This window comes from Eublepharis macularius, chromosome 3, assembly GCF_028583425.1.
Source record: "Eublepharis macularius isolate TG4126 chromosome 3, MPM_Emac_v1.0, whole genome shotgun sequence".
Lineage (NCBI taxonomy): Eukaryota > Metazoa > Chordata > Lepidosauria > Squamata > Eublepharidae > Eublepharis > Eublepharis macularius.
Window position 1 is genome coordinate 51,793,386 of NC_072792.1, and position 22,100 is coordinate 51,815,485.

At 39.9% G+C, this 22,100-nt stretch overlaps 1 protein-coding gene across 3 annotated transcripts in view; it reads right to left on the minus strand.

The window, feature by feature from the left end:
- LOC129326742 (interleukin-1 receptor type 1-like) overlaps nucleotides 1-21,827 on the minus strand; it is a 31,504-nt gene extending 9,677 nt beyond the window's left edge. The window contains exons 1-9 of one of the 3 annotated variants that reach the window (XM_054975052.1): nucleotides 21,686-21,827; nucleotides 18,679-18,787; nucleotides 15,007-15,070; nucleotides 13,049-13,238; nucleotides 10,759-10,936; nucleotides 7,614-7,782; nucleotides 5,159-5,221; nucleotides 4,938-5,058; nucleotides 2,047-2,192 (exon numbers count right to left, since the gene is read on the minus strand). In XM_054975052.1, coding sequence (XP_054831027.1) covers nucleotides 2,047-2,192; nucleotides 4,938-5,058; nucleotides 5,159-5,221; nucleotides 7,614-7,782; nucleotides 10,759-10,936; nucleotides 13,049-13,238; nucleotides 15,007-15,064 — 925 coding nt within the window. In that variant the 5' untranslated portion in view covers nucleotides 15,065-15,070; nucleotides 18,679-18,787; nucleotides 21,686-21,827. Of the gene's footprint in view, nucleotides 1-2,046; nucleotides 2,193-4,937; nucleotides 5,059-5,158; nucleotides 5,222-7,613; nucleotides 7,783-10,758; nucleotides 10,937-13,048; nucleotides 13,269-15,006; nucleotides 15,071-18,678; nucleotides 18,788-21,685 lie in introns of all 3 variants that reach the window. The other 2 variants (XM_054975051.1, XM_054975053.1) reach the window with 2 other exon arrangements.
- Nucleotides 21,828-22,100: the final 273 nt, after the last annotated feature.

Consider the following 22,100-nt stretch of genomic DNA (forward strand, 5'->3'; position numbering starts at 1 on the left):
GATGCAACTCTCTGGATCATGGCAAGATCAAGGAATTGGCTACAGGAAGGGCATTCAGCTTATTACTATGTAAGTTCCAGCTTTCCCAGCCATGCCTGCTTCCTGGGGAGATTCCTAGCCTCCAGTTCCTTTCTTTGACTGCTGGGACCAGCTCTGATATTTCTTGCCTGCCTCTCACTCTTCAGCCTGGGTGCTCATCTTGCCACATACATAACGAGACAGAACCATATGGTGTTCAGCTGGGCTTATAGCACCATAAATCCTATTTACGCTTATCTGCAGAATGCTAAACTTTTTTCCATCATTAACTATGACTTTCATTTTAAAGGATTCAGGTCCATAAACCAACATGAACACTTACACCAACACAGCTCAAGTTCACTGTCTGTGATTCTCAACAAAAAAGGGGTTGGGGCAAACACAATCCTCCCACCTACCAGTTATACCGGGGGGTGGGGGGAGGCTCCTGAAAAACTCCTCTCCTACACAGGGAACATTGTATCTTGCAGTTCTATCCCAAAGATTATGCTCATACTTTTAAAACAGTTTCCAACCTGTTAACTGGGTTTTAGTTTTTCTCAGGTTGGCTTAAGTGGTCTTTGAACAGAAATGTATTTGTTCAATAGATTCTTCACACTAGCAGATGCAAGCCTCCAGACTGCTAAGAACTTTACTGAACAAGGTTCCATTTTAGAGAAACCTAATTAACAGTACCTTGAAATACATTGTGTTTGATTCTATTAAAGTGTTCTGGAATCAGTAGATTTGGGGCCTAATTTCAATGAAAGCAAATTAAGTAAAGATTAAAAGACAGTTAAACACTTTTAAATATGGTTTAAAATTTAATTGTTGGAACAAAAATTCAAACCTGAGCTGAACACAGAGAAATAAGTTATTTATCACTGCCATACCTCAGCTTTATCTCTGTAAAATGGATATTTTGAAACACTAATTTTGAAATCTGCCTTGAGTCTCTGCAAAAAAGGCAGACTATAAGTTAATTAAATAATAAATTAACAAGATGGTTGTGAGAATGAAAGCTGACTACATAGGATTTCAGTGTTTGTTTTCTTCCTAAATTCTATGACTTTCAACAGAAATCTTAACTGTAAGATTTATGTCATATTTAGTGCTATGTAAAATTGTTTTATTTTTTTTTTTAATTTGAAAAGACAAAGTAATAGTATAAGGGGTACAGAAAAAAGAAAAGGGGATTATATAACACATGGATCAGAATAATTATATATAACAAAATATTTGAAACAAAGAATATTTCTTCCCAACATCTCCTTCTAATACTTGCTTATATTAGAATTCATTTATATTCAACATTTTAGGTTTCAAATTCGTAGTCAACATTTGTATTCAATATTTTAAGTTTCAAATTTCATAGCTAATCTGTTTTGCACCCTCATTAGTAATTTCAATTTATTGCATATTCAAGACATATAATGATAAACACTACTACTATTGCTTATGGTGATAAACACTACTACTACTACTACTACTACTACTACCGCCTCCAGAAAAACAAGCATGTGTGATAATGAAAACAGTAAGAAAATATTGCAAACAGAAGCTGTCAGTTCTGGTTGGAGGATATGCTGGGTGAGGGTTTAGTGGCAAAAGAGCAGAAACATATTGGAGAACAAAAGGTAAAGAGATCTGAATCGACCTCCTTGCCCACTGGACTGCAAATTCCCAGGTATATGAACAAATTTTCCAAGGCTAGACTGATTCATTATAAGAATATCAATCATCATGATACACAAGCTGCTAGAAGATCTAACCCAGACTTGTAATGCAAACCAACTGGAAAAGATGCTTGCAAAAATCCCAGTGGATTAGGAACCTCCATACCTGTTGCCAACTCAAAAATGCTTAATTAATCTTTGCAAAATAAACTTCATGAAAAACTCCTTAGATACTTATCTCTTAGCACGCTAGGCCATTTGTATATGTGACTGCAATCATATGTCATCCAATTCAGACTTTGAAAAGCATCTTGTCGTTATTAAAGTACCAAAAAAATAAAAAGATACTTACTTGGATGTAGTAGCGTGATATACACAGCTATTTCATCAAGTGTAGGAGTCCATACAAAACACGAAAACGTCAAGTAGTGTTTGTTTTTCACCACAGAAATATTAAATTTTGTTCCTACTATCCATTTTCCAGAAAGGGATACATACCTAATGTTAAAAAACAAAAATCAAGCGAGAGAATATAAGAAATTTTATTTGTGTGAAATTACAGGAAGACAGGAAGAGCCCTGTTGATCAGAACAGTGGTCCATATAGCGTTTCGCAGAATGGCCAAGCGAATGTTCTGAAGAGCCGACAGGGCAGAGGGGCCAAGGCCTTTCTCCAATGCCTCCTATCCCGAGTATTCAGAGATTTACGGCCTTAGGACGTGGAGGTTCCCTTTAGTCATCATGGTTAGTAGCTGCTGACGGACCTCTCCTCCATGAGCCTCTCCCTTCTCAAACCATTTTTTGCTTGTGGTCTTCACCACCTCCACTGATAGTGAATTTATTTCATCCATCCTGAATCTGCTGCCCACCCCCATGTTGCATATCCATGATTTTAATTATAGGTGTCCATGTTAGTTATATATCTTCTAATCTAGTTTTCATAACTTTTGTAGAGTTCAGTAGCTCATCCGGAAAAGTACAGGACCACCTTTAAACCGGACAGTGCATTAGAGTAGATTAACAAATAGTAGATTTATTGTTCTTTTAGTTGTGAACAAGTGCCAAGTTTAGCCTTATAGCTTTGCTTTGAGAAATTAATAAGCATTATCAAGATGTATTCAAAGTGCACCTGTTACTTATCTTTATAATCACTTGGGGGATCAATAATTTTATTTAAGAGGACAATCATGTGTTAAAGTTAGAAAGATTTGTCTCTGTTTCTAACCACCACTTTCTCTTTTAAAAGTGTCATATAAAGAGCTAATCAAGGCTTCTGCTGATGGCTTCCAGTCAGAGAAGATTCTAGATGAGATCTGTGTGTGTGTGCACGTATGCTCGTGTGCAGAGCTTCAAAACATTGCATAGCATTCTGCTAATCAGCTAAAACCTGATTTGTCTTAAAATGAATGTATATAGCTAAGTTTGACAAATACTAGATCTGACTTTTATTGCATGTATTTCTTCTATAATAAAAGGATCAATTAGTATCAATATATACCTGTAAATTTCTTGCCTAATAAAAAGAGTTATGTTTTATTTTAAATAAAAATTATTAACTCAAAGAAGCTCTCTGTTTGTTCTGCTGGCTAAAGATCAGACACCGAGACCCCTCATATTTCACTGTGCTTTAAAAGATAAGTCTCTCTCAGAGAATTTCTCTCACATAGATACAAGAGGTATTCTACTACTGTTCGAGCTAATGAAGAAAATTCTCAAAAGGCTGAATGGTTCATACAAACTAAAATTGGATACAAATTAGGTAATTAGTCACACCCACTGGGTGCTGCTAAGTTGCTGAATTTTGGAAGACAGAAGCATCTAGAGAGATGAGCATTTCGATCAATGAAGATGTGGACTATTTATGTTTCAATATGAGGGAAACAAATTTCAAAACTTTTCTTTCCATAGAAAAGCTTCAATGGCACTTCTATGAGCATGCATCCTAATATCCAAATAGATAGTAAAGATTCAATTGGTTCCAAAGAAAAGTCAAGTTAATACAATACACGAAATGTATAAAAAGACATTAAGCCAAACTAGTACAACTGATTATATGCATTACCCTTGGTTGTTTCATTACACTCCCTACTCTCTATATATCTACTGAAATGTCAGCTTTATAGAAGTTTATGATTTCAAAGTACGCACTGAACCAAGTCCATTTAGTTACTTTAAAGGATTATACAAAGGGCTGGTGTAAAGTGAATGGACTGCGACTGCGGAGCACAAAGTGTGTACAACAAAGAGCTTAACTGGCTTGTTTCCTGCTACAATTCATGTGCGTTCTTTTAAATTTATAATACTGTTTAAGACCAGGATATTGGGAGGCCCATCTTCTCCCATGTGAACCTTCCCAGGAATTCAGATAGTCTTCCAGTGCCTCCTGCGTTCAGAGATTAAGATAGTGGTTAATGGAAGGAGTACTTTTTCTGTAATAGTGGCTTAGTTTTTGAACTTCCTCCTTAGGCACCATCACTATTTAGGTGAAAGAGTAAGTCAATCCCATTCACGCAACCTTTTAATAATGTAACTTTTAATGGTTTTCAGGTGCTTCTTAAATTGTAATTTATACTATTGATTGACTTGATTCTTGTTTTAGCTTTTTAGTTCTTTAGTGTTAGGTAAATGTTAGCTGCATTGAGTTCTGAAAGCAGAAAGAACAAATAAAAATCCTTTAAAATAATTAAAAATATGGAGGGGAATAAATGTTTAACTGCCAAACTTCTGCACTTCTCTGGCCTCATGCTTTGACCTCTCAGGTCTGTCTATCATGGGTCAGGCAACAAGCCACGGACTGAGCATCATTCAGGCTGAAGCTAGATGACTCTAGTCATCTATCAGGCTATAGTGGTATCTGCTATCAATTTTTTACCGACAGGAAGTTAACTGCCCTAATACAGTTGTCAAATTTTATTCCTAGATGCCTGAAGAATTCAAGAGGATTGTAAATCCTTGCAGTATGAGATACAGCACTGTTGTTACCTTAGCTATCTCATAAGGAAGACCTGAACTGTAAGTTTTCTACATATGAAAAAAATGTCTCTTCTTCAGAAAATATGCCACTAAAAATATTCCAGTAACTCCACAGTCAAAAGATAGACACCACTGCTGAATTTAGGTAAGTTGAAGGTGCTCCAACGAAAAGGAGTGTTTTCTCATGGGTCCAGCTGAATCTGTGGACACTAGAAGTGCTTAGAATGTTGTTTCATAAAAAAGACCAATGGAAATTTCATTTATCACTTACTCATATGTTTCCACTATCAGTGAGTTATCAAAATCTTCAAGTGCTGATCCATTGACCTCCCAGGATGTAAATATCTCTCGTGTTTCTCCAGAGGCATTACACTCTATAAGAAAATTGGATCCTACAAACAAGAATAAAATATTGCAAGTGAATATACATAAAGTTAGGAAACTTAAATAGCACTAAACAAAAATGTTTTTAATATTAAGAGAATGGCTTACCAAGTTCTACTTCAACTGAATTATTATGGGGATAAATAATTTGTGGTAATTTCTCTGGAGAGACTAGCAAACAAAAACACAAACCATTATTCCACAGTCTATTGCACTGCTACATTTTAAGTTGTTGAAATTGTTACTTTACTGATTAACAGTGACTAACTTGCCCCTGATGAAATGACCATTGACCCATAAAAAAAATTATGCTGGAATGAAGTTTGTTACTTGTTAAGGTGCCACGTGACTCTTGTTCTCTTTTAATAAAAATGTAAAGCATGCCCTCAAGTCACAACCAACTTATGGCCATTCCAAGCACTACCACCTCACAGGGTTTTCATGCAGGAGATGATTTGCCCTTGGCATAGCAATCCCAGTCTTCTTTGGTGATCTCCTTCCAAGTACTGACCTCACTTCGTTTCCAAGCTCTGATAAGATCAGGTTAGTCTGGGCCGTTAGGGCTGCTAGTCTCTTTTAATACTAAATACTTAATGCACAGAACATACAAATACTATTACAGCTTCATTACAAAACAGTAGAATAGCAGCTTGAACTACTCCTGAACATTATAATATCTAGGACAAATAGAGGATTTCTGACAGCCAGAAACTGACACAATTCCATTTCTGGGACTAGACACTAGTCTTTGCTAATGCACATATGAAAAAAGTTATCCCATTACCCACCACAAAAAAGCAAAGCGTTTCCACAGTGTAAGAACTTTTGATCAGTGCAGATACAACACTATAGTCTAAGCAACAATGAATAAGCAGAAACCAAATGTACAACCATACACTTAATCTCCCATCCATCTCGCTTGCAGGCACGAATTCCCCTTACTGAGCCTTAATGTTGTACTGGCTAGGAAAAAGTTAACCCAGGATCTGAAACTAGTTGCAAGTCATAAATGTTCTGGGAGAGAGTGAGCAGTAGGGGTGCACATCCAAAAAAGATTTGGGTTTCGCGCTTCGGGTTTACCCGAAGTGGGGGAAAGCTTCGGAAAAACCCGAAATCCAAAGCGGCATGCTGCTTTGGATTTGAGTTTCTAAGTTGAGTTTCGGTAAGCTCCGTAAAGATTCGGAGCATACTGAAGTGACAGGGGAGGGGGGAGAGGAGTGGCCCACCCCACCCTTAAACTCCCACTCACACCCTTTAACCCCATCCCTCCACCCCATTTACCTGGTCAGGCAGAAGGCTGGAGGCAACGCTTTGCTGGCCAGCTGGCCGGTGGAGAAGGCCTTCCCTGCCGCCGTCGCTGTGCAGCTGTGGCCGGCTGGCAAAGAGGGCCTTCCCTGCCACCACTGCTGCTGTTGCTGCACAGCCACGGCCAGTGGAGAGGGCCGCCACTGCCACCACCACTGGAGGCCAGTGGGGAGGCAGGAGGGCCACCTCCTCCAGCATAGTGCCAGGTAAGTGGGGGTGGGGGGTAAGGGTGGGGAATGCTCAGGAAGCTTTGATTCGAAGCTTTCCAAATCAGGCCTGATTTGGGTATTTTACCCGAATCGGATATCCGAATCGCACACCCCTAGTGAGAAGTATTTAAAAATACTGGATTTGACATGCTTGGGAGGGAAATGTACCATGTGTGGAAAATGATTATCTTATAGGAAAGGGAGCAACAGAAGAATCAACAGGTGTTTATTTTTTATCCTACCCTTTCTCCAAAGGGTTCAGAGTGGTGTATATCATTCTACCTTCCTCCACTTTGATCTCACAACAATCCCATGAGGCTGACAGAGACTGGCAAGGTCACTCAGTGGCATGGCAGAGACTGGTAAAGTCACCTAGTGGTATGGCAGAGTGGTGATTTGAAACTGGTCTCCCAGGTCTTAGTCTGATAGTGTACCACTACCATCAGTGATTAATTCCTAAACCCCAAAGTCAAATATAAGAATAAGAATAATATTTGATTTATATACCCATCAGGACAACTTAATGCCACACTCAGAGTGGTTTACAAAGTGTGTTATTATTATCCTCACGATAATCACACTGTGAGGTGGGTGGGGCTGAGAGAGCTCTGTGAGAGCTGTGACTGACCCAAGGTCACCCAGCTGGCTTCAATCAGAGAAGTGGGGAATCAAACTCCTGCCCATATCTGGACAGATCATGAAGAGGAGGGCAGAAAGGGTTACATCAGTGCTTAGTTCTCATGGTCCTTCTTACATGCCCAGGGTAAGGCCCATCGCCACCTTGGGGTCAGGTAGCAATGTTCCACAGGCCAGTTTGGCTAGGGATCCTGGAAGGTGTTTTGCCATCTTCTGGGCATGGAGCAGCTGTGAATTTCCTGCATTGTGCAGGAGGTTGGACTAGATGACCCTAGAGGTACCTTCCACCCCTATGATTCTAAACTTGGTTCTCCAGATTACAGTCCTGCTGCTCTTAACCACTACACCAAACAATAAAAACAAACACCACAAACACAAATATTGTAAAAAAAACAAAACACCACAACACATACCATAAGCATTCAGATGAATGGCTCGTGAAACATTATATTGTTTTCCCATATAAGTATACATTGTTCGGCACACATAGATTCCTTTATCTCTCTCATTTACATTATTAATTGAAAGGCTATGTCCTAAAGCTTGAAATCTCTTATCTTCAAATAATCCTGGATGGCAATCCTAAAATGTAATCATTATTCATATTATTAGAAGACAGGCAAATAACAAATTCTGTTCCTATACAGAGAGACCAAACGTTAATTATACAAGAAAAAAATTATACATAATCAATAGAATTTACTCCTACAAGCTAGAACTGGTGGACAGAACAGGGTTGCAGTTAAGGACTTTAATGACATGCAGTGTAGGACTTGTTGCCCAAGAATAGCAACTATTCAGTTTGGCTTTGTATTCCAATTCAGGTTTACTACATTTCTTACAGAAATGTATGGAATCCCAAATATATAACACTTAGAGATTTGCCCTTCTGGTCATCTTTGGCCTAATTTTGGATACTTGGGAAAAATCTGTCCATAACAAGCAAGCACTCAGTTCATTTCTCTCTCCCCTAATGTAGCACACCAGGATTGAAGATAAAAGTGGTTAAGAAGCCCAATTACCAGGAAAGAAAGAAACCTCAGTTAGTAAAGGTGGTCATATTTGGACTAATTGGAGTCTGATGGATTACTTCATCCAGTCTTCACACAACATGTGAGGAGAGGAAGGTGTATACACTGCTGTTAATATGCTCCCTATCAGAATTAATTCTTAAAGTAAAAGTGACCACATTTTTTCTATTACTGCATAAATGGCATTGTATCTTTTGTTCATACTATACCACATTTCCATTTTTTTCTGTAGAACAGCTTTTGCTTGCTTTTGGGGAGGGGGGAGTGTATATTATAAATGGGCGGTGTAAAATTCAGAAGGTAACCACACTAAGTAAAGGGATATTTTTAACATCTGGCTAACAAACAGCACTTGAGATGAGATTTATTCTTTAGAGCAATTTAAAAAAATCAAGATTCTATACAAGATTTGTTTTCTGGATTAGCACTGTGGATAACATAACATGAAAAAATCCTTTGATATAAAGTATTAAAATCATTAATATGAAATTTCATCCATTATAAGAATTTTTCTTTCAATATGAAGGTTTTTGGTCTTGGACTCTCGTTTCATATGAAGTATTTAGATATGAAGAATTGATGGATTTCTAGTTTTTTCCTATTGCTCCTAACATCACTAAACATTATTGGAAGACCAAGATTACCATGTGTATTATTTCAGTGTATTTTGGTCATGATCAGTTCTTTATTTACAAAATTTGTGTGCCCCCTTTCTGCCCATTTAGGGCCAGGAACAGTTAAAACAAAACATAAAAACATATCCTACAAACAATTCATTAAAAATGTATTGTCGAAGGCTTTCACGGCCGGAGAACGATGGTTGTTGTGGGTTTTCCAGGCTGTATTGCCGTGGTCTTGGCATTGTAGTTCCTGACGTTTCGCCAGCAGCTGTGGCTGGCATCTTCAGAGGTGTAGCACCAAAAGACAGAGATCTCTCAGTGTCACAGTGTGGAAAAGATGTAGGTCATTTGTATCTACTCAGGAGGGGTGGGGTTGAGCTGAGTCATCCTGTAAGAGTTTCCCAGGGTGTGGAATGCTAATGGCGGGAGGCTTCACTGTATCCTGAGGAGGTTCTTTTGCATATGGATTGTTACTTGATGTGCTAATCTTCTCTGCAGGGCTATTGTCAGGGATAGAATGTTTTGTTAGCCTGGTGTTTTTCAGAACTGGTAACCATGCTCGGTTCATTCTTAAGGTTTCTTCTTTCCTGTTGAAGTTTTGCTTATGCTTGTGAATTTCAATGGCTTCCCTGTGCAGTCTGACAAAGTAGTTGGAAGTGTTGTCCAGTATTTTGGTGTCCTGGAATAAGATACTGTGCCCTGTTTGAGTTAGGCTATGTTCAGCCACTGCTGATTTTTCAGGTTGTCCAAGTCTGCAGTGTCTTTCATGTTCTTTTATTCTTGTCTGGATGCTACGCTTTGTGGTCCCGACGTAAACTTGTCCACAGCTGCAGGGTATACGGTATACTCCTGCAGAGGTGAGGGGGTCTCTACTGTCTTTTGCTGATCGTAGCATCTGTTGTATTTTTCGGGTGGGTCTGAATACTGCTTGAAGGTTATGCTTTTTCATAAGCTTTCCCATCTGATCAGTAATTCCTTTGATATATGGCAAAAACACTTTTCCTGTGGGAGACTGTTTTTCTTTGGTTGTTTGATTCATCCTGGCTCAACCCCACCCCTCCTGAGTAGATACAAATGACCTACATCTTTTCCACACTGTGACACTGAGAGATCTCTGTCTTTTGGTGCTACACCTCTGAAGATGCCAGCCACAGCTGCTGGCGAAACGTCAGGAACTACAATGCCAAGACCACGGCAATACAGCCCGGAAAACCCACAACAACCATAATTCATTAAAAAAATTAAAACCAAAACTAAAAGGAGTATCAAAAGCTCATAAAACGGTAATTAAACACAGGGCAGGAAGGGAGAATCAGAGTAAATACCAGATGAAACACAAAGGCCTTCACCCATTGGCATTGAGACAGTGACAGAAAGGAACAGATGGATATCCCATGGTACAGAATTCCATCATCCTGGTGACATGTCTGAAAAGGCCCTCTCTTGGTTTGCCACCTGCCTAATCTCAGAAGGTGAAGGCACCAAAAGCAGAGCCTCAAAAATGACCTCAATGGTCAAATAGGTACATATGGGAGTAGGCGGTCTTTCAAGTATTATGACCATGTCTAAAATATTTTGAGCAATTGTATGTTTTCAAATGGTAGCAATGGTATTTGACTTATAGTTTGGAACACCATCCTTATTCCCTGAAGACACCTTCTTTTATATGTATATGTGGGTACAGATGTGTACATTAAAAATAGACTAGTATGTATCTTTTAAAAAATAACCATACTCTTACAGGCTGAAATCCTTCGGAAGTTTCTGCTTAATGTAGGCAAAACTCAAGAACAGCAGGTTTACCAACACTTTTGCATACATTCTTTTTTACTCTTACTGTTATCCTCCTATACGGAAAACAACATCCAAAGTTTTCTTTATCAGACAAACATATGCACACACATTACCTTGGACCACTGAACAACAAGGGGACTATCTTCACTTTCAAAATACTCCAGGTCAGGACAAACCAAATTTCCATTGTTCTCCAGGAGTAGTTTTTGCAGATAGATTACATCTTTATTGAAACATAAACCGTCATCTTTCTCAAAAACCTGCAGTTCCTTGCTCTCCCTTTTGGAGTTTCTGTAAAAGAGGATTATCAGAGTAAGTCTACCTATACTGGTACTTTAATTATTAAGTAGTAAGTATACACTAGTGACATTAACATCCTATCAAACATGTTAACTAAAAAATGGTAACATAATTATTAAAAGATCTAGCATGTTAGGATACAAAATTGGACAAGGGTTCAGTAGTGTAACAACTTTGTAACAGAACAGAGGGAAATAGATAATGAAGAGATTAGAAGGGAAGAAGTAGAAATAGAAGTTCATTTCATAAGGCTTATACAGTTTAATATCTGTGAGAATCTGAACCTAGGTCTCCTACATCAATACCTAATGCTCTAGCTAGACTCTGTATTCATACCAGTTCTAGATGACCTGTTTGAAAAATGTAGGAATAATGCGCTCAGACACTAAATTGCTCTTGGATAAGCAACTGACTGTTGGATAAACAGGTAACAATGGTAGACAGCTTCGGTTAATGAGCCAGCTCTGACCATTCCCGGGCAGGAAAGATCTTGTCATTGTGGTGTACACCCTGGTAACATCTAGATTAGATTACTGCAATGTCCTCTGTGCGGGGCTGCCTTGAAGACTGTCCAGAAGCAACAGCTGGTACAGAATGCTGTGGCCAGAAGCTGACTGGAGTGGGTTGTAGGGACCATCTGCACTTATTCCCAGTCTGATTCTGGGCCCAATTCAAATTGCAGGAATTGACCTTTAAATTCCTATATGGCTTGGGGCCAGCATACCGGAAGGATCACTTACTCTAATCTAATCTACCTGACCACTCCAGTCATCTTTGGAGGCCCTACTTTGGGTGCCCTTATCATCTTAGACTAGACCTGTTGTCTTCTCAATCATGGCATGTGGAACTCCCTCCCCAGGGAAATTTGTCTGTCTCCCTCTTTCATTGTCTTCCGCCAATAGATTAAGACTTTTCTATTCTGTTTGGCACTCTCTCACTCTTATGAGACATCTCCCTGTCTGGGTATTTTATATGTTTACAAGTGGAGGACCTGCAAGGACATTTCCCCATCCCCCAGCATATCCTCTTTCCCTTCCCTGCCCGCCACCAGCCTCTCATTTTCCTGCTTCCTTCCCACCAACTTTTGTATGCGCCCCCCCCCCCGGTCTTCCAGCCTCCCTCCTATGGCCCAGTTGCACAGTGCCAACTGATCTAGGTCCAGCTGCATGGTGAGGAACACGCAAGGACTTGCAGGATATATTTCACTCCCCCCCCCTTCCTGGCACCCTCTCTCTTTCAAATCTGCTTAACAACTTTTATTTGCACCCCCCCAACTTCACCTATATTTCTTCATTTACTTCATTTATATACAGCCTTTCTCCACAATGGGGACCCAAAGTTGCTTACATCGTTCTTCTTTTCTCCATATTATCCTAACAACAACCCTGAGTAGGTTAGGCTGAGGGTATGACTAGATCAAAGTCACTCAGAAAGTTTCCACAGCAGAGTGATGATTCAAACCTGGGCCTCTCAGAAGAGGAGGGGCCTACTCCTACTCCGAAACTCTGGCTTTGGGGGTGGGGGGGGGGGGAGAAGATTGCTGTTGAACAGCAGCAAGCAGTCAGGTCTGGATGAGTCATTCCACTCACATTAAGTCATTCTATGGTTGCTTCTCTCCCTGGCCCCAGAGTCCTCCCTCATAGTCCAAAAAAGCCCTGGGAAGGGTCCTGCCCCCTTCCCTTGTCTTTTAATGTCAGAAATGAAGCTTGGAATACTGTTATGGTTGCCTAGCAACAGCCATTGAGGGCATCTGGTTAAAGCTACAGGTACTCTTATCATTTTGGGTTTTTTAACCCACCGATGTATTTTGTCTTGATTATAGAATTTTCTAACATTGTTTAAACAAAGCTTAAATCCACTAAAGTCAATCAGCTTAGAAGGATGTAACTCTGCTCTGTTACATTCAGCCAGAACAGTTTCTGGACTTTAAAGTCTGTGTAATTAAAACCAACAGAAACTGGACAATTCAAGATTTTATGTTTTACACATGTCCTTTCCTATCACATCCTGCCATTATTTCTGAAGTAGCCTCCATTTTCTGAACTATCCTTTAATATTGCTTTTCCAGCTGCTACAAAAAGCATTAAGTTCACAATGACATACCCAACGCGACATTCATAAAATCCTGAATCTTCTATCTTGGCAGGGATAAACCAAAGCAAGTTTCCTTCCTGATGAATCCTCAAGTAGTTATCTTCCATTAGAGTTATAGCACTACCATTCCTGTACCATGTCACATTGTGGTCAGATTGCTGAGAAGGTAACAATGGACAGCTGACAGCCACAGGTTCTCCTACAGGCACAAGGACAACAAGACGTGACCCTAAAAATGCAAAAACATTTATATAAAGCATGTTTACAACCATGCTTCGATTGATAATACTCAAATATTCGAAACTATACACAGTCATTCAGCTTGCATAATATTAGAGCAAAATCTGCTCAGTGTTAGACCAATGTGGATTTATTTGAGATTTGCAGTACTGATCATATAGGAAAAAGGTTAGTTACTTGGCCTTGGGGCTGCAAGCAACCCATTGTCTACTAAACACTGTTACAGATATTGCCTTTTAAGAATCAGAAAAATTTCTAGCAATAACAGGACAGTCGGTATACTTCATCCCCTCCATCTTCTATTGCTACTGGTCTTTCCAAATATCACCTTCCTTCCTAGCTCTGTATTTTCAGCTGTAAGTGAAATTCTCTTAGTTGTATAAACAACATTATACAGTGCAAACATAATGAATTTATTTCACTTATACCCCCACCTTTCTCCCAAATGGGAACCCAATAAAATAGAGGACATCATTGTATTTTATCCTCACAAGAACCCTGTAAAATAGGTTAGGCTGAGACAGTGTGACTGGCCCATGATCACCCCAGCAAGCTTCCATGGCAGAGAGGGGATTTCAATCTAGATCTAATCTATTCAGACATTCAAACCACTACACCACACTAGCTCTCAAATTTTACAAATGCAACACTAAACACCACAATCTTCATGCTTAATCTAACATGAATTAATCAGAGTACACAATTTGGCTTAATAAATATATATATATACATACCAAAGCCCAGAATGCTAGTTCTTTCTCTCATTCAATATTACACAGAATGCAAAATATGCATAAGCCCAGTTGCTGAGTCGGCCAAGAAGTAATACTAAGTGTGGAGTGTTGGTTGTAATTGTTATACTGAAACAGCACTGCCCATTAAGATGCCATGAAAGCGTAAACTTGCTTTCTAAAATCACAAGCTTCATTACAAGTGAACTAACCATCTTTCTTATGGCATTTGTTTGACATTTAGCTACAGCCTGATGCACTGCCATAAAAGCAGACTGAAATTTTCTGTCTGTGAGGATGTTAGTACAGCTGCTTCTTTAAGGGTTAATTTATTTTTTTATTAGAGGAATTTTACCTAAAGATTTTCCAAGAGACATTTAAGATACTTACAACAAACGCCTCATGTAGCAATGAAAATCATTAGCAACTAGACCCAATATGGGCATCACTGTGACAAGCATGAGGGAGTTTGAAATGATTTAGAGGAATAATAGCTCTCAAATACAGTAATGATCCCCCACTTCTCGTTTTACAGAAAAGCCAGGTAAAACTGTATCCTCTAATCATCTGTCATTAATTTTGGGGGGAGAAAGGATCACATTTTTATTCATTTATAAGTTTATGAAAAATTATAGATTTATTCAACTACTTTATTGGAAAAGGGGAGGCAAGGCTGCTCAACAAAATTCTTGTTCACTGCAAGTCATCAAATGATGACTTGTGTGTTCAAATAAACTACAAATAAAATTTTATATGATCTCACGTGCACTCTTTTTCAGTTCTCACATACTAAAAGCGGGCAACTGAGCAAAGGTAAACTTTTATGTAACATGCATGTGTGAACTAACACATTTGCAAACATACCGAAACAAAGAAACCAGCTTCTCACTGAGATTTGGTAACCAACATGTACAATTTTTGAAAACTAAACCTAGATGATGATCATGTTCTATCTGTATTGTAAGTATGCAACTTGGCAATAAGCACGTGACTTACTATTATGGAACGAATAAGCCAGGGAGATCCAGCATGCAAGCCACAACACAGAGATCATTTTCGGCTGGCAAAGAAATAGAAATATGTTTGAATTTGCACTGTCTTAAGTTCTGAATTTCAGTCAACACGTTCACAAAATCTATATATGAGGAAAGAGGTATTACCATGAAAGATCACACGTTAGCATACATTTAGTTTGGAAGAATATCAAACCAGACCACAAAAGTTATGGGCTTGGATTCTAAGTAAATTTTCTATTCACATAACAGGAGGAGCATTTTTTGCCAACTCCATACTCCCACTGCAGACTCCCATTTCATCCCCCTCCTTACTCTGAGGTTCCACCAGCTTCTGAGGACAAGATTTCAACGAGTACGGGCAGGCTGGGGAAGGCAGCTAGAAGGGATATTTTCTTTCCACAACCACTGCTGCACTTACATAGCATAAGATCCAAGCCACAAACCTGAAAAGTCTTTGATGGGTATGCTCAGGCTGGTAGGTTAGTCAATCAAGTATAGTTTAAATGAATGGTTTTTTAAATCTGAAAGCAGATAAAGAAATCCACTCACAGGCCACTGATATGGTTGCCACATAGAAGCCTGAAACAAACTTAAGATTCTTCAGAACAGAATGCTAGCACACTACATTGCCAAGCCAACCTACTTCCACAAGATCAGCTAAAGTATGTTTTCCAATCATATTTTTTACCTTTTCCTAATATTCTCAATAGTAAAACTGTCTGACTTAACATGCAATTCACATTTATTGCACCATAAACAGATTACGAAAAAAGCTCCTCAGGCTAAGGATACTGAACACATAGTATTTTCTCCTTGAGGAGAGAGGAAAATGCTGCTACTATATCACCCTCTACCGGTGGACTAAAGAGAACCATTAATTAGATTACTTAGCTGGAATCATTTCAGCATACAAGTTGAAATTCTAGAATCTAGAATATATCCATATTTTATTCTACTTCTCAGAAATGCGCTCAGAAGCCATTTTATAGTACTTACACATTATTTTTACAGCACTAATTCAGTATACGTTTCAGCTTATGGCTCAAGTGCCAACACAGAACGCCATGTATAAACAAAGAACTTTCTTCAGTGGCCATATCATTTATTTATCTTTACCTGTACCTTTACACTAGAACAGCCAGACAGTAAAACAAATGTCAGTCTGTAAACTCATGGATTTTTTTAAAAAAAAAACTCATCTTCATTTTCACATGTACTATGTATAATATTAAATGGTACCATGTGAATCCTTAATCTAACAGTAGCAATGTTACAAATACACCCAAGTATTAGGAGGTAGAGCTGCCAACAACTGCACTCTAAGGTACTTAAGCATATCTTAGTGACTGCAAGTTTTAAAAAATAGGAGATGAAGCAGAGGTTAGAAACCATCAACATTATAGTTAAAAAAAGGAAGATTTGTTATCTGGTCTTATGAAGAGTAATCAGTAGAACCATTATACAGAAACAGCTCATAGTTTTAGAGGGAAAGTTCATAAAAATAAAGTATTTCTGTAATATAATTAGAGAGGAGTAATGGTAGTTTATATTTAACAGCACGTAGCATCTCAGCAGCATATTACAATGCACCATAAATGTCACAGTAACTACACACAGCATTAAATGTCCTAATCCCTCTTGGATTTTTACTTGATTTATATCTTTTTCTTTCCATGTCGGTGACATACCCATGAAAATGTGACTGTAACTCAAATTTATTTCTCTAACCATTAATAGTATCTCAACTTTCACATTGAACTTCATGGATGTCAGATAACGAAAGGCCTGCATAAGCCAGCACTGTTGCTAGAATGCTAGACTGCAGGCAGGAACAGCTGGCCTTGAATTCCAACTCACCTTTGACATTTACGGGGTAATCTTGGGCCAGTCAAACTCTCCAATCCTAAACTACTTCACTGAGTCACTGGCCAAACAAATCTCAAAAACAGGTCTCAAAAGAGCAACTTGCTCTTCATTACTTCTGCCATACAGTTTATCCATTTTTTACCTGATGGATGCCAAGTTTACAAGATATTGATTTTCAAAAGTTTACTTACTTTAAAAAAGCCACGCATAAGCCTGTACTGAAAAAAGTGTTTGGGCGGCCTAGGACCTAAGTTTGATTAATAGACTGCAGATACTTAGATAGACCAGACTAGCAGATAACTGATGTGTACCTAGGTTTGCGTTAATTTGCATGTTTAGACTCATGAGGCATGTGTTGGAAAAGGCCACCATGACTAGGAGAGGGGGTATAATGCAGGACTAGGCTGAAAAGAGTGGAAGGGGGTGAGGACTGCTGAAGCTAGTGCTCTTTGGAAGGCAAAGCTTGTTTCCAAGCTTTAGATCTAAGAAGGTCACAGAGCTGAAACTGCTAGCTGGGAAGAGTTGAACACTTCTACCTGGGAGAACAGCAGTAGCTGGGAATAGCTGAAGAAGCAAGGAAGAGCAAAGAACAAGAATTGCTGACAGCTGAACTCTTCATTGGCTGCTTGAGACCAACACCCTAGCACAGAGCTGCCCCACTTTGTCTTGCCAGGAGGAAAGGGGAACTGCTCCTAGGGCAACAAGCAAGCTCCAGGATTCAGACAGCATCTTCATAAAAAGAATCCTGCTGTTGCAAGACCTTCTGGATATTTGGAACTCTGTTCCAGGCATAGCCTCTAGCCAAACCCACAGAACTGTCTGTGCCCTCTACAAAGTGGATTGTGAGTAGGACGCTGCTCTGAGGTCACTGTTTAGAGAACCAGTATTGATAACTTTGGGGACATTTTCACAGTTGTGAAAGATGCAGCATTAACAAGGATCCAATACAGAGTTGAAGAATTGCTATTAACTATTGTTAAAATTATTTACACTTAAAAACTCTTGGCAATATTGATTATGTCTACAGTATGAGTTTTTTCAGCACTCCCCAAATTTTCCCCATTTTTTCATCAGAAAACCTGAAAACGTCCTCAGACTTTTTCATGTTATACATTTTGTATGTGAAAAACCTCAGATTGAGAAGCATTTTACTCATTTCAAAAAAAAATATTTCATAGTGCTTCCTCGCATTTTTCCCACTGGAAAAATGGAGAGAGGCATAAAAAGTGGGGTAGAGTTCAAATATTTCTGGTTTTTTCCATGCCACCTCTGAATTGTACCACTGCTTCAATTATAGAGGATAAGGCTGAATAAACACATAGCAACATTTCTGAATGTAGAATTCAACATTATTATGCATACAGTATTATATGACAACACTAAGTAGATTCTACACACAGAGAAGCCATTACACACAGAAGGAGAAAAGAGGGGAGAAAATGTACCACTCAGTCAGTACAAAGGAAAATGCAATTGCTTGGCAAACTACATACACAGATGGCCATTACATCCCAGATAGTTCATTACAAGCCCAGATAGTTCATTTGCTCAATCCATAAACGTAAGAAAAGCATAGTTATAACAAACTTCACAGGGAACATTTTACAAACAGCCTTCAAAGAATAATTCTGAGAATGAAGAAAGGACATCATGTTTTGGGTTTGTTAGTTAAATCTTTAGAAAAACTGTAAGATTCAGTAGGTTTCCACTGCCTTCTTGAAAGCCGAGCTAGAAAATCCTTCATTAACTTGTGCATCACATGCTAGACCAGATAGCAGCTACTGACCTGTTCATTCAGTTTAACAGTTTGTGCAGAAGATGTTAATGTATCTTGAGCATCCGTTGAGTTCCCAGCTTTAGGGGTTCAGTCAGAGGCTGATCATCATTACAAATTCCTGGAAAGAAATGACCAACATTAAAAGCAAAATGTACTCCAGCACTATGCTAAATATGCCATTAGCAAACAGATACAAGACTAGGCATCAGGAAACAAAAGGTGATGCTTATTCAAGTCAAGTAAGATTTGCCAGACAAACTTCCAAGACCACTAGAAAAAAATATAGGACTATTTCCAGGTACATCACTTGCAACAAAAGAGAACCAATGGAAAATGTGCAAAAACAAAGAACAACAAATTACCAACATGTCAGGGCTAAGCTTTCTATTTTGAGTGCCAGCTAGCTCAATAAGCAAAACATCTTCACTATTAGAGAACAAATCAAGGTAGTCTTTCCAAGCATCTTTAACCATCTTTTCAGTGATTATTTGCTACACTGTGTTTATTAGCTACTATTATATGAGACATGAGGCAACAAAAAGAACCAAGACTTCTATGATATTGTTACTGAGAGCCAGTTTGCTGTTGAGACCCAGTTTGGTGTAGTGGTTAAGAGCGCAGTCCTCTAATATGGAAAGCCGGGTTTGATTCCCCACTCCTCCACTTGAAGCCAGCTGGGTGACCTTGAGCTAGACACAGCTCTCTGGAGCTCTCAAAGCCCCACCCACCACACAGGGTGTTTGTTGTGGGGATAATAATAACATACTTTGTAAACCACTGAGTGGGCATTAAATTGCCCTAAAGGGCAGTATACAAATTGAATGTTATTATTATTATTACTAATTATCAAATTACATGAGAAATGTGGAAAGATGAAAGCGCACTTAAGGATCTAAAACCCATGCCATGAACATTGGGCAGAAGTAGATGGAACTAAAGAGGAACCTTAAACACACACTTTTGAATGAGACAGAATTCACATGTCCCCTTTTGCATATTGAACAACTTGCACCAGTACTGTTCCTGTGTAAATCTTAAAAGAAAACATGTAAATCATTGTAACTTGTTTATATCTTGGGGTATATTTTTATTTTGTGTGCATGTGCTAAGTGTTCTCCAGGTTAGCACGAAAGGTCATCAGGTTGTCAGGAGGAACTGTATCTCACCAGGGCATTTAGAAATACTTCCCTGTAACAGTGTTTTCTGGGGGGGGCAGGTTGGGGGGGTTGAATCTGATAGGGTATTTTTGTACCCCAATATGTTACAGGGATGCAAATTTAAAAGCACCACCAAAGGCAAAATCAGTACATTTCTAAGGTAATTTTTTTACCCCAGGTTCTTTCTTTGTTTACATAAAGAAACTGGGTGTCTGTACTTTGGGGACTGTTCATTAATCCACAAGTTAGAAAAGTTATAGAGCAACATCTCAATTCGGAAATATAACCAGGGCAGGTATTTCACTCCAAGGCTGCATTTGCACAATTATATAATGACCATTAAAGGCAGTGTTAAACTAACAGACAAGAGTCTTGTGGCACCTAAAAGCCTAACAAAATTTTATCACAAGTCCATGCAGTAACTTCAGTTTATGGGCTTAGTTTGGAGTTGTCTTTATAGTGCCACAAAACTCCTGTTTATTTTCTCACTCCAATAGACTAACACAGCCACTTGTCCATAATTGCTGCCAATCCAATTTCAAGCCTTTAGGAATTCATGACACTGCTTGGAGTCAATAGTACTATGCTGTCTTACAGAAGCAATTTTCTATAGCTGTAATTTGGACACTTTAAATTCTCAGTATTCCTTTACCACAGCCAGCAAAGTAAGCTACACACCAAACACTTTCTCTTCCTGTCTGAGGAAGATTAGACTTCATAATTCAAATGAAATGATCTTTCAATTGTGAGAGATTTGTTACTCAATTGGCTTCTTCAGAATAAGGTAATCAGGTATTACTAAGGAGGTTAATTGCAGGTCAGGAACAGAACAGGATCTAACAGAGTTTGTTGTGATAATGGCTGTATTTGATTTTAAAAGATCTGGAAACCTGAGCAACAGCTATCCACTAGGAAGGAACTGTACAGTGTGTGTTGAAACCCAGCTGGAAAATAGATCTGTTTCTTACAGCATAACATGAACTCTTTATAAAGGTCTTTGGATTCCGGTTAAGAAATGACCATGAAGGCCAGAGAGGCAAATTATTTAAAAAGTGATGATATGGTAGCAAAACTAAGCCATCCATTTGCACCCGAAGAGCTGCCACCTTTCTTCTGACTGGACTCTTCTTACTTTAGTAACTCCAACAGAAGCAGAAATATGAATGAAGTGCCCCTCACCACTGTAGCCCCGCACTGGCAACGTTTCCCACCGACTGAGTTTTCTACCTGCATTACAGCCACACAAGGCCATGAACTGGGGAAAGGGGAAAGCAATCCGAGGTAAGGTTGTCAACTCTGAGTTAGGAAATTCCTGGAGTTCCGGGGATGGAGCCCGGGGGAGGGCAGTTCGGGAAGGGGCTCAGCAGTGATTTGATGCCATGCAGTCCACTCCTGAAGCTGCCATTTTCTCCAGGGGAACCGATCGCTGTAGCCTGGATATCAGGTCTGACTCCAGGAGAACTCCAACCCCCACCTGGAGGTTGGCAACCCTGCGATGCAATTCTTCGGCGTGTTCGCCTCACGCGCGTCCCTTGCGAAACTGAATTAAGAATTACAACCAGGCCCTTCCACGCCCAACAGAAGCCTGCCTGCCTTGCCGTCCACTGGCGCCCTATACAGGACTCTCCGGTAAAGGCCCCAATAAGGGAGACACGCCGGCTTTAGGAAAGCGGCGACCGTGAGTCACCAGAGCCGGGAACCGGCCACAACGATCCTGCGGCACGGGGTCTCGCTCCACGCTGGAAAACCCGCGAAGGACAGCTACTCCCGCTCTGCCTCCCCAGCAGCTACTTGGTAAACAGCCTAGCGGCTCCTCCGCCTTCACAGCAGGCAGCTCCCCGGCGCACAAACCACCTCACCTGGTCTAGCAGTTCCTTGAGGTCTCGCCACAGGCGTAAAAGGAGCGCCGCTATCCCGTCCTCCGCCTGCCGTTGCGCCCGAAGCTCCTCCCCTCCGGCTCTTGGCCCCAGCCCAGGCATTGCAGACGAAGGGGAGCGAGAGCTGCTGAAGCCGCCCAAGCGGGAGTGAAGGCGCCCGGGCGAGCAGGTTGTCAGAGAAAGCTGGCGCGCTGCGCTTCCCGCGGCGCTGGCGGAAGCTGCGGTTTTTGCGAAGGAGGCCTGCTGCATTCCACCGGGGGGGATTTGATTACGGAATTAGAAGCCGTAGAGAGAGAGAGGATGAAACGTTTTTAGCACCCTCTCGTGGCTACCTTCTCTCCTCCAGTGCCACAGCTCATTCTTGGAATGAGTGACCGAGCCTCTTCGGGTGCCAAAG